The 13,205-nt window shown below is 40.1% G+C and overlaps 1 protein-coding gene across 1 annotated transcript in view; it reads right to left on the bottom strand.

Moving 5' to 3' along the window:
* Positions 1-270: 270 nt before the first annotated feature.
* ddhd1a (DDHD domain containing 1a) overlaps positions 271-13,205 on the bottom strand; it is a 29,526-nt gene continuing 16,591 nt past the window's right edge. Inside the window, 11 exon segments of the mRNA XM_048190359.1 lie at positions 271-1,571; positions 1,955-2,128; positions 8,290-8,456; positions 9,784-9,848; positions 9,938-10,087; positions 10,164-10,239; positions 10,422-10,464; positions 10,467-10,683; positions 11,605-11,711; positions 11,974-12,083; positions 12,182-12,329. Of these exon segments, the coding sequence (XP_048046316.1) occupies positions 1,387-1,571; positions 1,955-2,128; positions 8,290-8,456; positions 9,784-9,848; positions 9,938-10,087; positions 10,164-10,239; positions 10,422-10,464; positions 10,467-10,683; positions 11,605-11,711; positions 11,974-12,083; positions 12,182-12,329 (1,442 nt within the window). The 3' untranslated portion in view covers positions 271-1,386.

Here is a 13,205-nt window from a genome sequence, read left to right as displayed (position 1 = left end):
TTGTGTAGTACGTATAAGTGTTATCATTATCGATTAATGTTAACTTTCTCTTTATTTTATAGAGTTAATCTTCTCCAATGTCCGATTCTCATTAAAACCTCTTTATCTGGTGATGTTTGCATCGTATATGATGAATATTCTTTGCTCTGATGAATTGTTTTTGTTCCTCTTCTATAAGTCACTTTGGATAAAAACATCTGCAAAATGAATAAAATGTCAATTTTTCCTACTTAGTGATTCTTAAATTGCACCACATAAAACAGCAAATCATTTACAACTGTTGAATGATTTCATTTATAAATAAAAATAGCCAGTTTAATAACAGTAACAGATCCAGTGTAAGATGAATTAATAGGAACACGTTTCTGTAGTGGATAAAGTTTATGATGGGCACGTGGGATACATAAGACAAAAACAGGTTGGGAAACACAGGTCTAATGGGTAAAATAAAAAAATACAGATAATGCCACCCATGCCAGTCTCAATCTAAGCCAATTCACTTCTTATTCTCCTTTACATCTTGGACATTTCTGCTCTTAAAGTGCAGGTGAACAGATGAACTAAACACCAGTATCAGTAGCATCGACACATTTCATAAACATGTGACCTTTATGAACATATAAACAAAGAAACAGGAACATGAAACTACACGACAGAACAGTCTTGAGCCCCATCGCGTCTTACCCTGCAGACATGACATCTATAGAGTCTAGCCTAAATACCATGTTTTCCGTGAGCTAGTGTCTACATGTTAATAGTGTTGTTATTTGTGGCACATAAAAAACACACAAACTATAGTACGAGTGAAGGGACAATCTTCCCCAAACAGATTGCAGCCCATGCCGAGTTTTGTGAGATTCGATGATGGAATGATTTGGCTATAAAAACTGTGCCAGCAGCAAGTGGAAATCTCTTCCCAAGCCATCCATAATCATTCAGAATCATGTGCACATCAATAAAATAAATAAATTATCTAGTTGTGAGGTCACGACGAACCCTTCTGCATAAAATACAACCGTGTTAACAATAAACATTTAGTTATGCATATTGTTAAACATGTTATTGCATTAAACAGACATTGATTTCTCAGGTCAAAACAAATATATCTATAAAACGTACACATTTCAATAAGTGCCGGTCATTATTAGGGGTTTATCATGTTCTGCTGACCAATTAAAGACACTGATTTGAGCCCTAGAGCTGCATGAATGTCTGTGCGTGTCTGCTGCATATACTTCCTACGGATCTTCTTTGGACTTATATAATATAAAAAATATTACATTTTCTTAATAATGCAGCTTTGCATAGTCCAGCCTCTGTCCGTACGGAAGGCTTCGGAGAGAAACTCAGAGGCACCAAGTGTTCTTTAAAGTGTCCTAGGATGGATCAGTCTTTATTGTGTGAGGTGTTTCCTGCCTGGTCTGTGCTCTGTTGTTTGTATATGAATGTCAGGAGGAACAGGGCGACGTCGTGGGAGGTCCAATAGGCCGTGTGTGAGGTCACAGCTGACCAATAGCGGCTCTCCACCAAACCCTCCCGAAGCTCAAAGTCCATGCGATGCTCCATCTCAACTGTGACACACAACCACCAAAACCATGAGGAAATGATGACAACACTTTCATTTCTAGGTGAACTACACTGAGATTTAAAAGAGTTTTGCAATTTTTTTTTTTAAAGTCTCTTCTGCTCTCTAAGGCTGCATTCATTTAAATCAAAAATACAGTAAAAACAGTGAAATATTATTATAATTTAGAATATCTGTTTTTTATGTGAATATATAGTAAAGTGTAATTTATTCCTGTGATTAAAGCTGAATTTTCAGCATCATTACTCCAGTCTTCAGTGTCACATGATCCTTCAGAAATCATTCTAATATGATGATTTGAAGCTCAAGAAACATTTATGATTATTATCAATGTTTAATATCTTTGTGGAAAGCGTTGGCTGTACACACCTGCTGCATCAAATAAAGAGGAGGAAGAGGATGGAGATATGGCTGAATATGCAAAAGTGCTTTGGCTGTCCTCACTGTCACCCATCCCAGAATCCCCGGTTGACGGCAGGCTGGGTGAGCGAGAGAAATGGGAGAATAAAATCCCGCCGATGCCCTTTCCAAGACTCGCAGCACCTGCACAAACACCAGGTTATAGATTAGCAGACAACACGGGTCATTCGGACTGTTACTGTGTGCCATTTTTATCTTTTCTGTGAACCACATACAAAGTTTTTAATTCCAAAATTTATTTTATCACAGTATCTCTCACTAATCCCTACCAAGTAAATGTTTTTTTCCCCCATGAAATCAAAATGTTCTTGTTTTTTATATGGAATATATCAGTCAATTCTTATTTTTTATGGAATATTGCAGTGTATTTATCGGTGCACATCATTATTTTATTTTTTTTTAATTAATGTTCCTGGTAATCTTGAATCAGAATCTCTTCTCTTCTCTGATGACGAGGGCGGGGCAACCTGTCACTCACATGAGATCCACCAATAGCAAACCACAACCATCCAATCAATTCCCCACAGACAAAATCAAGCCCCGCCCAACATTTGTTCTTGTTCCTGAAGCGTTTCACTCGGATATACGGCACAATAGAGGAAGAAAAGATTATTGCAACTTCTGTTTAATGGCGATTTTAAGACTTCTATGTAAATGCATGAATAGAAAATGCAGGAGAGCTGAATGTATGTGGAAGAGAACAAAGCTCCATTTGAACATTTCAGGCATTTTCCCAAGGTCCTTAAAAATGTGAGTTATCAGGCCTCTTCTAAAGAAGAGCAATCTGGATAAGTCGGTTTTGAAGAACTACAGACCTATCACAAATCTCCCCTTCATTGGCAAGTTAATAGAGAAGATTGTTTTCAATCAGATGAGCAAATTCCTAGACTCAAATGACTATTTGGACAACTTCCATTCTGGTTTCCAAACATATCACAGCACAGCACAGAGACAGCACTGATTAAGATATTAAGTGCTGATGCTGGCAAAATTTCAGTGTGAATAGTATTACTACTTCTTAGTGCTGCATTTGATTCTGTTGACCAACAATATACTCCTCAACAGCCTGGAAAAATGGGTAGGACTGTCTGAGACGGTGCTTAGATGCTTCAGGACATATATAGAAGGAAAAGGGTACTTTGTGAGTATAGGCAGTTTCAAATCTGACTGAACTGCTATGACACATGGAGTTCCACAACGTTCAACCCTTGCGGCTCTACTGTCCAGTTTGTATATGCTCCCAATAGGCCAAATAATTAAAAATAACAATGTTGCTCATCTCAGCTATGCAGATGACACACAGATCTACCCAGCTCTATCACTGAATGACTTCAGTCCCATAGACTCCCTGTGCCAGTGCTTAAATTAACTTCTGTCATGACAACTCTCTCAGTGTTTGGCACAGTAATGGATAAGGCAATGTTGATATGTGTGGTCTTGGCGGAACAGATCTGCTATTCTGCTGCTGCAGCTAGTTACTGCTGTTGTTATTGCTGCTGCTGCTGCTATTTCTGCTGCTGCTGTTGTTATTGCTGCTGCTGATGTTGTTATTGGTGCTGCTGTTGATTATTGCTGCTGCTGTTATTGGTGCTGTTGTTATTGCTGCTGCTGCTGCTGCTGTTATTGGTGCTGCTGCTGTTATTGCTGCTGCTGCTGCTGCTGTTATTGGTGCTGCTGCTGTTATTGCTGCTGTTGATTATTGCTGCTGCTGTTATTGCTGCTGCTGCTGCTGTTATTGGTGCTGCTGCTGTTATTGCTGCTGCTGCTGTTATTGCTGCTGCTGCTGTTATTGCTGCTGCTGTTATTGCTGCTGCTGCTGTTATTGCTGCTGCTGCTGTTATTGCTGCTGCTGTTATTGCTGCTGCTGCTGTTATTGCTGCTGTTGATTATTGCTGCTGCTGTTATTGCTGCTGCTGCTGTTATTGGTGCTGCTGCTGTTATTGCTGCTGTTGATTATTGCTGCTGCTGCTGTTATTGCTGCTGCTGCTGTTATTGCTGCTGCTGTTATTGCTGCTGCTGCTGTTATTGCTGCTGTTGATTATTGCTGCTGCTGTTATTGCTGCTGCTGCTGTTATTGGTGCTGCTGCTGTTATTGCTGCTGTTGATTATTGCTGCTGCTGCTGTTATTGCTGCTGCTGCTGTTATTGTTGCTGCTGCTGTTATTGCTGCTGCTGCTGCTGCTGCTGCTGTTATTGGTGCTGCTGCTGTTATTGCTGCAGTTGATTATTGCTGCTGCTGCTGTTATTGCTGCTGCTGCTGTTATTGGTGCTGCTGCTGTTATTGGTGCTGCTGCTGTTATTGGTGCTGCTGCTGTTATTGGTGCTGCTGCTGCTGTTGGTGCTGCTGCTATTGGTGCTGCTGCTATTGCTGCTGCTGCTATTATTGGTGCTGCTGCTATTGCTGCTGCTGCTGTTATTGGTGCTGCTGCTGTTATTGCTGCTGCTGCTGCTGTTATTGGTGCTGCTGCTGTTATTGCTGCAGTTGATTATTGCTGCTGCTGTTATTGCTGCTGTTGATTATTGCTGCTGCTGCTGTTATTGCTGCTGCTGCTGCTGCTGTTATTGGTGCTGCTGCTGTTATTGCTGCAGTTGATTATTGCTGCTGCTGCTGTTATTGCTGCTGCTGCTGTTATTGGTGCTGCTGCTGTTATTGCTGCTGCTGCTGTTATTGGTGCTGCTGCTGCTGCTGTTATTGGTGCTGCTGCTGTTATTGCTGCTGTTGATTATTGCTGCTGCTGCTGCTGTTATTGCTGCTGCTGCTGTTATTGGTGCTGCTGCTGTTATTGGTGCTGCTGCTGTTATTGCTGCTGCTGCTGTTATTGGTGCTGCTGCTGTTATTGCTGCTGCTGCTGCTGTTATTGGTGCTGCTGCTGTTATTGCTGCAGTTGATTATTGCTGCTGCTGTTATTGCTGCTGCTGGTTATTTCTGCTGCTGTTATTGGTGCTGCTGCTATTTCTGCTGCTGTTATTGGTGCTGCTTTTTTGGTTATTACCGCTGCTATCATTGCTGCTGTTGGTTATTGCTGCTGCTATTATTGGTTATTGATGCTGCTGTTATAGGTGCTTCTGCTGTTGTTGCTGCTGCTGTTGTTTACTACTGCTGCTGCTGTTATTGTTTCTGCTGTTGGTTATTGCTGCTGATGCTGTTATTGTTTCTGCTGCTGTTATTGCTGCTGCTGCTTTTGGTTATTACTGCTGCTGTTATTGCTGCTGCTGTTGTTGTTTACTGCTGATGCTGCTGATGCTGTTATTGTTGCTGCTGTTGGTTATTGCTGCTGTTATTGGTGCTGCTTTTAGTCATTGCTGCTGCTTTTGGTTACTGCTGCTGTTATTGGTTCTGCTTTTGGTTATTGCTGCTGCTGTTATTAGTGCTGCTTTTAGTCATTGCTGCTGCTGTTATTGGTGTTGCTTTTGGTTATTGCTGCTGCTGTTATTAGTGCTGCTTTTAGTCATTGCTGCTGCTGTTATTGGTGTTGCTTTTGGTTATTACTGCTGCTGTTGGTCATTTCTGCTGCTTCTGCTGTTATTGATGCTGCTGCTATTGCTGCTGATTTTGGTTATTGCTGCTGCTTCTGTTATTGCTGCTGTTGGTTATTGCTGCTTCTAATGTTTATAGCTTCTGTTATTACTGCTGTTGATGTTTATTGCTGCTGCTGCTGCTGCTGCTGCTGTTATTGGTGCTGCTTTTGGTTATTGCTGCTGCTGTTATTGGTTCTGCTGTTGTTGCTGCTGCTGTTGTTATTGTTACTGCTGCTGCTGTTATTGGTGCTGCTTTTAGTTATTGCTGCTGCTGTTATTGGTGCTGCTTTTGGTTATTGCTGCTGCTGTTATTGGTTCTGCTGTTGTTGCTGCTGCTGTTGTTATTGTTACTGCTGCTGCTGTTATTGGTGCTGCTTTTAGTTATTGCTGCTGCTGTTATTGGTGCTGCTTTTAGTTATTGCTGCTGCTGTTATTGGTTCTGCTTTTGGTTATTGCTGCTGCTGGTATTGGTTCTGCTTTTGGTTATTGATGCTGCTGTTATTGCTACTGCTGGTGTTGCTACTGCAATTGGTGTTGCTTTTGGTTATTACTGCTGCTGTTGGTTATTTCTGCAGATGTTTATTACTGCTGTTGTTGGTAATTTCTGCTGCTGCTGCTATTGCTGCTGATTTTGGTTATTGCTGCTGATATGCATTGCTGCTGTTATTACTGCTGCTGCCGCTGATGATGATGTTTATCGCTGCTGCTGGTTATTGCTGCTGCTGCTGTTATTGCTGCTGCTGTTGGTTATTACTGCTGCTGCTATTGCTTCTGATGTTTATTGCTGCTGCTGCTGCTGATGTTGCTTATTGCTGCTGCTGCCGTTATTGCTGCTACTTCTGCTATTATTTCTGCTGATGTTTATTGCTGCTGCTGCTGCTGTTGGTTATTTCTGCTGCTGCTGCAGAGCAAGTACGGGACTTGCTACTGCCAATATACACATGACACACCGCTGTGAGCAAGTAAGACATGCATTACAATACAGCATATATAAATTATCCATAGCAGATCTATACAGGTGGAGCTGGGGAAGGTGGAGGGATTCTGAAAGCACTCTGCAACTGCTACAGCAAAAGCTGACCAAGTATTTGAAGGTTGAACAGCGAGCTCATTGGCTACTGATACAGCAAGAACCAATCAGCTGTGCCTTATAGAGAATGATGTGATTACAACCAGATTGAGTTAAGGACCTATCAGCCTGCGCCATCTAGAGTTTCATGACAGAACTTTGTATTTAACAGCTGGATGTGCCAAAACTTTCTTCAGTTTAATAAAGATAAAACAGAAGTCATTGTATTTGGCAATAAATATGAAGTATCAAAGGTAAATGCATACCTTGACACCAGGGGTCTGAAAACTAAACATGAAGTCAGGAATCTTGGCGTCATCCTGCATTCTGATTGTAGCTTCAGAAGCCATAACTAAACCAGCCTACTGCTATCTATAATGTTTAGAATATAATCAGATCCTATCCTGTCTAAGCAAGACATAGAGAAGCTTATTAATGCATTCATTACCAGCAGCGTAGATTACTGCAATGGACGTCTTACTGGCCTTCCCAAAATGACTATAAGACAGTTGCAGCTCATACAAAACGCTGCTGTCAGGTTCCTGACCAAAACCAGAAAAACTGGACATTTCACATCAGTTCTTAGGTCATTACACTGGCTTCCATTTTTATTCAGAATTACTTTTAAAAGTACTTTTAATTATAAACAAATCCCATAATGGCCTTGGACCAAAATACATGGCAGATTTGTTGGTAGAATACAAACCAAACAGAGCTCTCAGATCGCAAGGATCAAGCCAGTTAATAACACCTAGAGTACATTCAAAACATGGTGAGATGGCATTTCGCTATTATGCCACGCGTAGCTGAAAGTTTCCAGAGGATGTCAGATGTGCCCCTGTCGGTAGCTTCCTTTAAGTTCAGATTAAAAACACGTCTGTTTAACTGTGCATTTCCTGATTGAGCACGGTTTCTGCTCTGTACCGATCGCACTGCACTGTTCTTTTTTTAAAATCCTCTTTTTACACAAGCTGCCGGTTTTCTGTTGGCTCTGATATAGTAATGACTTGTTCCAACGTTCAATAATGGCCTCTTTGTGAAGCTGCATTGTCATAAAACTACCAGCACTGAAATGTGCCGCTCAAACTGTTCAGATCAGACTGAAATGTGATTGTGTGTTATGTATGAACCCATCTGTCTGACACAAGAATGTTCCAGAATGAGTTGTTTTCACAGCTCAGTTTCAATAAATGCTCTATTTAGACTGGAGGAGATATTATGAGTTCTGAAAGTGACAGTATAGCTGCTTTTCCACTGTCGGGCCGAATCATTCTCACTGCTTAACCGTTCCTTTCTGTAACGATCTGGCCCAGCCAGTACGGTTATGGTTTCATTCTCCACTGTGGGGCTGATAACAGAGCTCTTTTAAATGTAATACAAATGCATCAGCCGTTATGGGTGATGATCAGATATTTCTTCTAATTTATTACTAACTTGCAAAGTTAGCTTTAATAATGCGCTTGAAATTGAATTGAATTGAATTGACATCTCTACACGCATTCTACCAGCACAGTTCAGTAAGGTTAACCGTGCCGAGAATTCCAGGCTGAAACGGTTTGTAATCGTGCCAAACCAAGTTCAAGTGTAAAAATAACTGTAACCGTTCCTTACCATTCATTTTAACGGTGGAAGTGCAGTTTAGGTCTTCATTGCACATCAGATTCTTACATTTTAATTGAATATGTTGTCACATGTACCTAGTATGCTGGCCTTGCCCAGGTTGGTGATGGACTCTCCGTAGTAACTACTGGCCAGGACAGGTGAGGTGCTGGGGCCGTTCTCCGTGTCGGACGCTACGTCCTTACTGACGTTTATATATGTGGGTCTGATCTCATCATATGGAGTGGCATTGATAGTGTTACACCTTTAAAACAACGTCAAAATCAACATTCAAAATCATATCAAATGATACCAAATTTCTGGCAAATGCAACATTTAAGCTAGTGATTCTCAACCAGGGGTTTGGGGCCCACAGCAAACTTCCAAACATATTTAAATTAATAATAATAATAATAAATACACCCTACTGGTCAAAAGATTGGAATAATTAAGATTTTTTAGTGTTTTTGAAAGAAGTCTCTTCTGCTCCACAAGGCTGCATTTATTTGAACAAAAATACAGTAAAAATAGTAATATTGTGACAAAATATTAGCCTTTTTAAATAACTGTTTTATATATATATATATATATATATATATATATATATATATATATATATATATATATATATATATGTGTGAATATATTTAAAAAATAATAATTTATTCCTGTGATCAAACGTGAATTTCAGCATCATTACTCCAGTCTTCAGTGTCACATGATCCTTCAGAAATCATTCTAATATGATGATTTCAGCAAACATGCATTAAATTGATAAAAAGTGACAGCAAAGACATTTATAATGTTACAAAATATTTCTATTTCAAATATTTGAACTTTCTATTCATCAAAGAAACCTGAAGAAAATATTAAGCCGCAAAAAGTGTTTTAACATTAATAATAAGAGCCATTATCAATGATTGATCATCATGATAATAACGGAGCATCAAATCATCATATTAGAATGATTTCTGAAGGATCATGTGACACTGAAGACTGGAGTAATGATGCTGAAAATCACAGGAATAAATTACACTTTACTATATATTCACATAGAAAACAGCTGATTTACATTGTAATAATATTTCAAAATAGTACCGTTTTTATTGCATCTTTGGTCAAATAAATGCAGTCTTGATGACCAGAAGAGACTTTTTCAAAAACACTAAAAAAAATAATTATTCCAAACTTTTGACTGGTAATGTATGCAAAACTCTAAATTAATAATCTAAATTAAAATGGTAAAAAATAAAAAATAAAAAATAAAAATCAACCTCTTTTTGTCTCTCTCAATAACTTTTTTTGTGTTCTTGAACATTTTTGAAATCACAAACTGAATTGTGGTTAATAAATTTAACAAATCAACACTCCCAGTTTACAATACAGTTCAGAAATACTGAAAAAATCTTATTGTTGGGGCTCAAATTTAGTATTGGACAACAAGACAAAAAGATTGAGAACTACTGCTTTAAACAATTATACAATTATGACAAAAAAATAGGAAATAAAGTGTAACATTCATGCATAAGCATGCGAATAAATTTTCCTGACAAGTACAAACTATACTCAAACAATAACATTTGAAGACTCACCAGTGTATTTGGACAGGTGCAATATTGCTATAGTGCTTTAAAACAAGAGGCTCCAGTCGATAGGCCTGCCAGACAGAGAAATATATCATAAATCAGTCCCCTCTCCTCAAATGAACAGCAAAGCCCCAGAGTGAATGTAGTGACGTCTTCTCACCACAGGATCGGTTGGGTGGAAGATGTTGAAGAGGCGTCGGCAGATGGATTTGGGCATGATGTGGTCCTGGTCACCGGTGTTTCCGGGCCGAATCCCTCTCAGAGCCAGGAACACAGCCAGAGGAGAGCCCATGCAGAAGAAGTTCTCCACCTGCAGTACAATTATGGAGCTTTATTACATGGACATTTCATTTGAGCTGATCACCGTGTTAATGTCACTACATCACCTTAAACTTCAACGTAGGGAAGGGTGCAGGTGTCGATGCCTTCAGGCCCTGAAGCTGATCTTGCAGTTCTCGTAACCTGTCACAGACACAAGACCTTTTACAAGACTCAACAACAGTGCATGATGATATAGTCACAGCTCAATGTCATCTTCTAGCCATGAAAAAAAGGCATCATTTTTCATCATAGTTTTCATTAACAGCACTATATAAATGTTAAAGTTTGACTTGACATGATTTAGACATGTGAAATAGCGGCACCTTTGTCTGGTTAGTTGCACTTCCTCCAGCAGGTGGCGCTCTCATAACTCGTCCAGTGTAAATCGTCGCCCAGCAGCTGGTCGTGATGTTCTTGCAGACAGAAGCGCACAGGATCCCAGCCGGTCATGATGTCGAAGGTGATCACGCAGCCCAGAGAGTGGGAGATGATGGACACTTTGCCGCCTTTCTTCTCAAATTCAGGGTTTCGTGAGCAGAAGAGAGAATACAGGCGGTTGAGCTCCTGCGTCAAACCCTTAGTGATCTGGAAGGATGAACATTATCATATATAACAAAATACTTAATATGAATTATATCTCATGTTTAACCACTATAAGAGCCAGTGGCAAATCCCCGAAGCACTGGCCGAGATGAAGCTGTTCTCGGCGGGTACACGAGCACTGAACGGCCGCTGACGGCCTGGAGCTCACACCTCCGAAACTAAAACTGTCAGTAGGTGGCAGTAAATGTCTAATTGAGCTGCGTCTCATTTCGAAGGCTGCGTCCTCTGGAGGTCGCATTTGAAGGCTGCATATGTCAGAGGCGGCCTCATTTAAGAAAAATAACCAAAGTAAGAAAGAAATTACAGTATTTAACAATTCACGAGGAATATCAGTCAACTTCATTACAGTTACTTTTCTTAAATAAGACATCCTTGATGACATATACAGCCTTCAAATGTGAGGACACAGCCTCCGAAATGAGACGCAGCCATTGAGTCACTCATTCATTCGAATCGTTCAAACAGCTGATTCATTCAAGTAATGAAGTTAATGGCTCTCTTTATGAATGGGTCATTGAATCATTGGTTCACCCAATTGATTCATGCAAAACGTGTTTATTCAGAAACGAAGCATCGCTGTGTGTTGCTTGGAGATGCAGAAACGGTTCTGCTGTGGCTTTATAGGTAATATTTTCATTGGCAGAATTGAGCAAAAAGACAATATTGTGAATAGTTTCTTAGTATAAAATCAATATCACATTTGCACTCGTGCTATTCAGGACAAAAACAGCTTAACTATATACACTATGATATAAACAAGACAAAAACTCATAAATGCCCCAATATCTTGAATTTATGGGTAATTCTAATTGCATTCTATAGTCTGAAACAACACAAGGGTGAAAAAATGATGACAAAATGTTCATTTTCAGGTGAACTAATCAAACGTAGCGCGCCGTTCACCTCGTCTCTGTAGAGAGGGCTGGTGTAGTACATGATGTCCATGGCGCTGCTGTTGAGTAAATCTCTCAGGCCTCTCACCTTATCTGGTGTGATAGACTCCACTGTGTCTGTGTTTAAAGAGGAAAACGCTATTAAAATATGAACGCAAACTATGCTCAAACGGCTCATGTGTTTTTTCACTCATCATTTCGTTATTAATGTTAATGCATGTCATTGTTTGAGCTGCTTTGTTTACACAGCTGAGAGAGGGATGAACTATATAATATTCTCTCGCCATCATCTGAAACAGCTTGTGAACAAAAGGTAAAAGGACAGTCGTGATCAGAGCAGCTGAACGCAGACAGACATGTGGTGTGGCGTCTGTCTTACCGCCGTCCAAAGCGAGTTTAGAGCGCCACTCGACCGGCAGGAACTCCACATGCTCCTCTGTTTGCTCAGCAAAGTGCTTCTCCTCCATCTTCCTCACAGCTTCCCGCAGCCTGAACACACACACACACACACACACTCCAGCTCATCACAAGGCATCTCACCGAAGACTCACGGGTCATTATCAATAACAGCACTCCTGAGGACTCACATGCCAGTGTTTTTGATGATGCGATCCTTGTCCATCTTCTGTCCAATGCCATGAACCACAAACACAACGTGTGTGGTCTGAGGAGGTTTATCATCCAGCGAGGCCTCCTCCACATAACCGCGGTGCAGTCTAGTGCCACTGCTGGAGGCTGAGGACAATGATAGGACACACGGATGAAGGACACTTACCCTTGTTACAACACCATCATCTAGTAATGCACCAAAAATAGAAGTAATGGGCATGCCGAAAGGTCTTTACAATCGTTCGTGAAAGCTGCTTGGTAAGATGTAGCTATGTTAGGGTTAGGGGTTAGTATTTATTGCAGCATTGAGTAACTTTCGGCACGCTCATTTCTCCGACCTACAGCTATCCCAGTCTCAAAATTTCAGTGGCCGAAAATAAATTTTTTGGTATTTTTTGAAACTGACGTTAAAGGATTAGTTCACTTTCAAATAAAAATTTCCTGATAATTTACTCACCCTCCATGTCATCCAAGATGTTCATGTCTTTCTTTCTTCAGTGGAAAAGAAATTAAGATTTTTGATGAAAACATTCCAGGATTTTTCTCCATATAGTGGACTTCAATGGGCACCAAACGGTTGAAGGTCCAAATGTCAGTTTCAGTGCAGCTTCAAAGAGCTCTACATGATCCCAGACGAGGAATAAGAGTCTTATCTAGAGAAACCATCACTCATTTATAAAAAAAAAAAAAAAAAAAGAAAAAAAAAGGACAATAGGGAAGGCGTAGGACATACAGCTTAAGCTTTTTGAAGAATACGAAAGTGCGGTTTTGGCAGAAGCACACGATCATTTGTTTATATAAAGCACATACATTTAGATTATTTTTGAAAATGGCCGATCATTTCTCTAAATAAGACCCTTATTTCTCGTCTGGGATCGTTTAAAGCTCTTTGAAGCTGCACTGAAACTGAATTTTGACTTTCAACTGTTTGGTGCCCATTGAAGTCCACTATATGGAGAAAAATCCTGGAATGTTTTCATCAAAAACCTTCATTTCTTTTCC

Source organism: Megalobrama amblycephala, linkage group LG5 (assembly GCF_018812025.1).
Source record: "Megalobrama amblycephala isolate DHTTF-2021 linkage group LG5, ASM1881202v1, whole genome shotgun sequence".
NCBI classification, from domain to species: domain Eukaryota; kingdom Metazoa; phylum Chordata; class Actinopteri; order Cypriniformes; family Xenocyprididae; genus Megalobrama; species Megalobrama amblycephala.
Note: the sequence above shows the minus strand (reverse complement) of the source record. Positions and strands in the feature narration are given on the sequence as shown.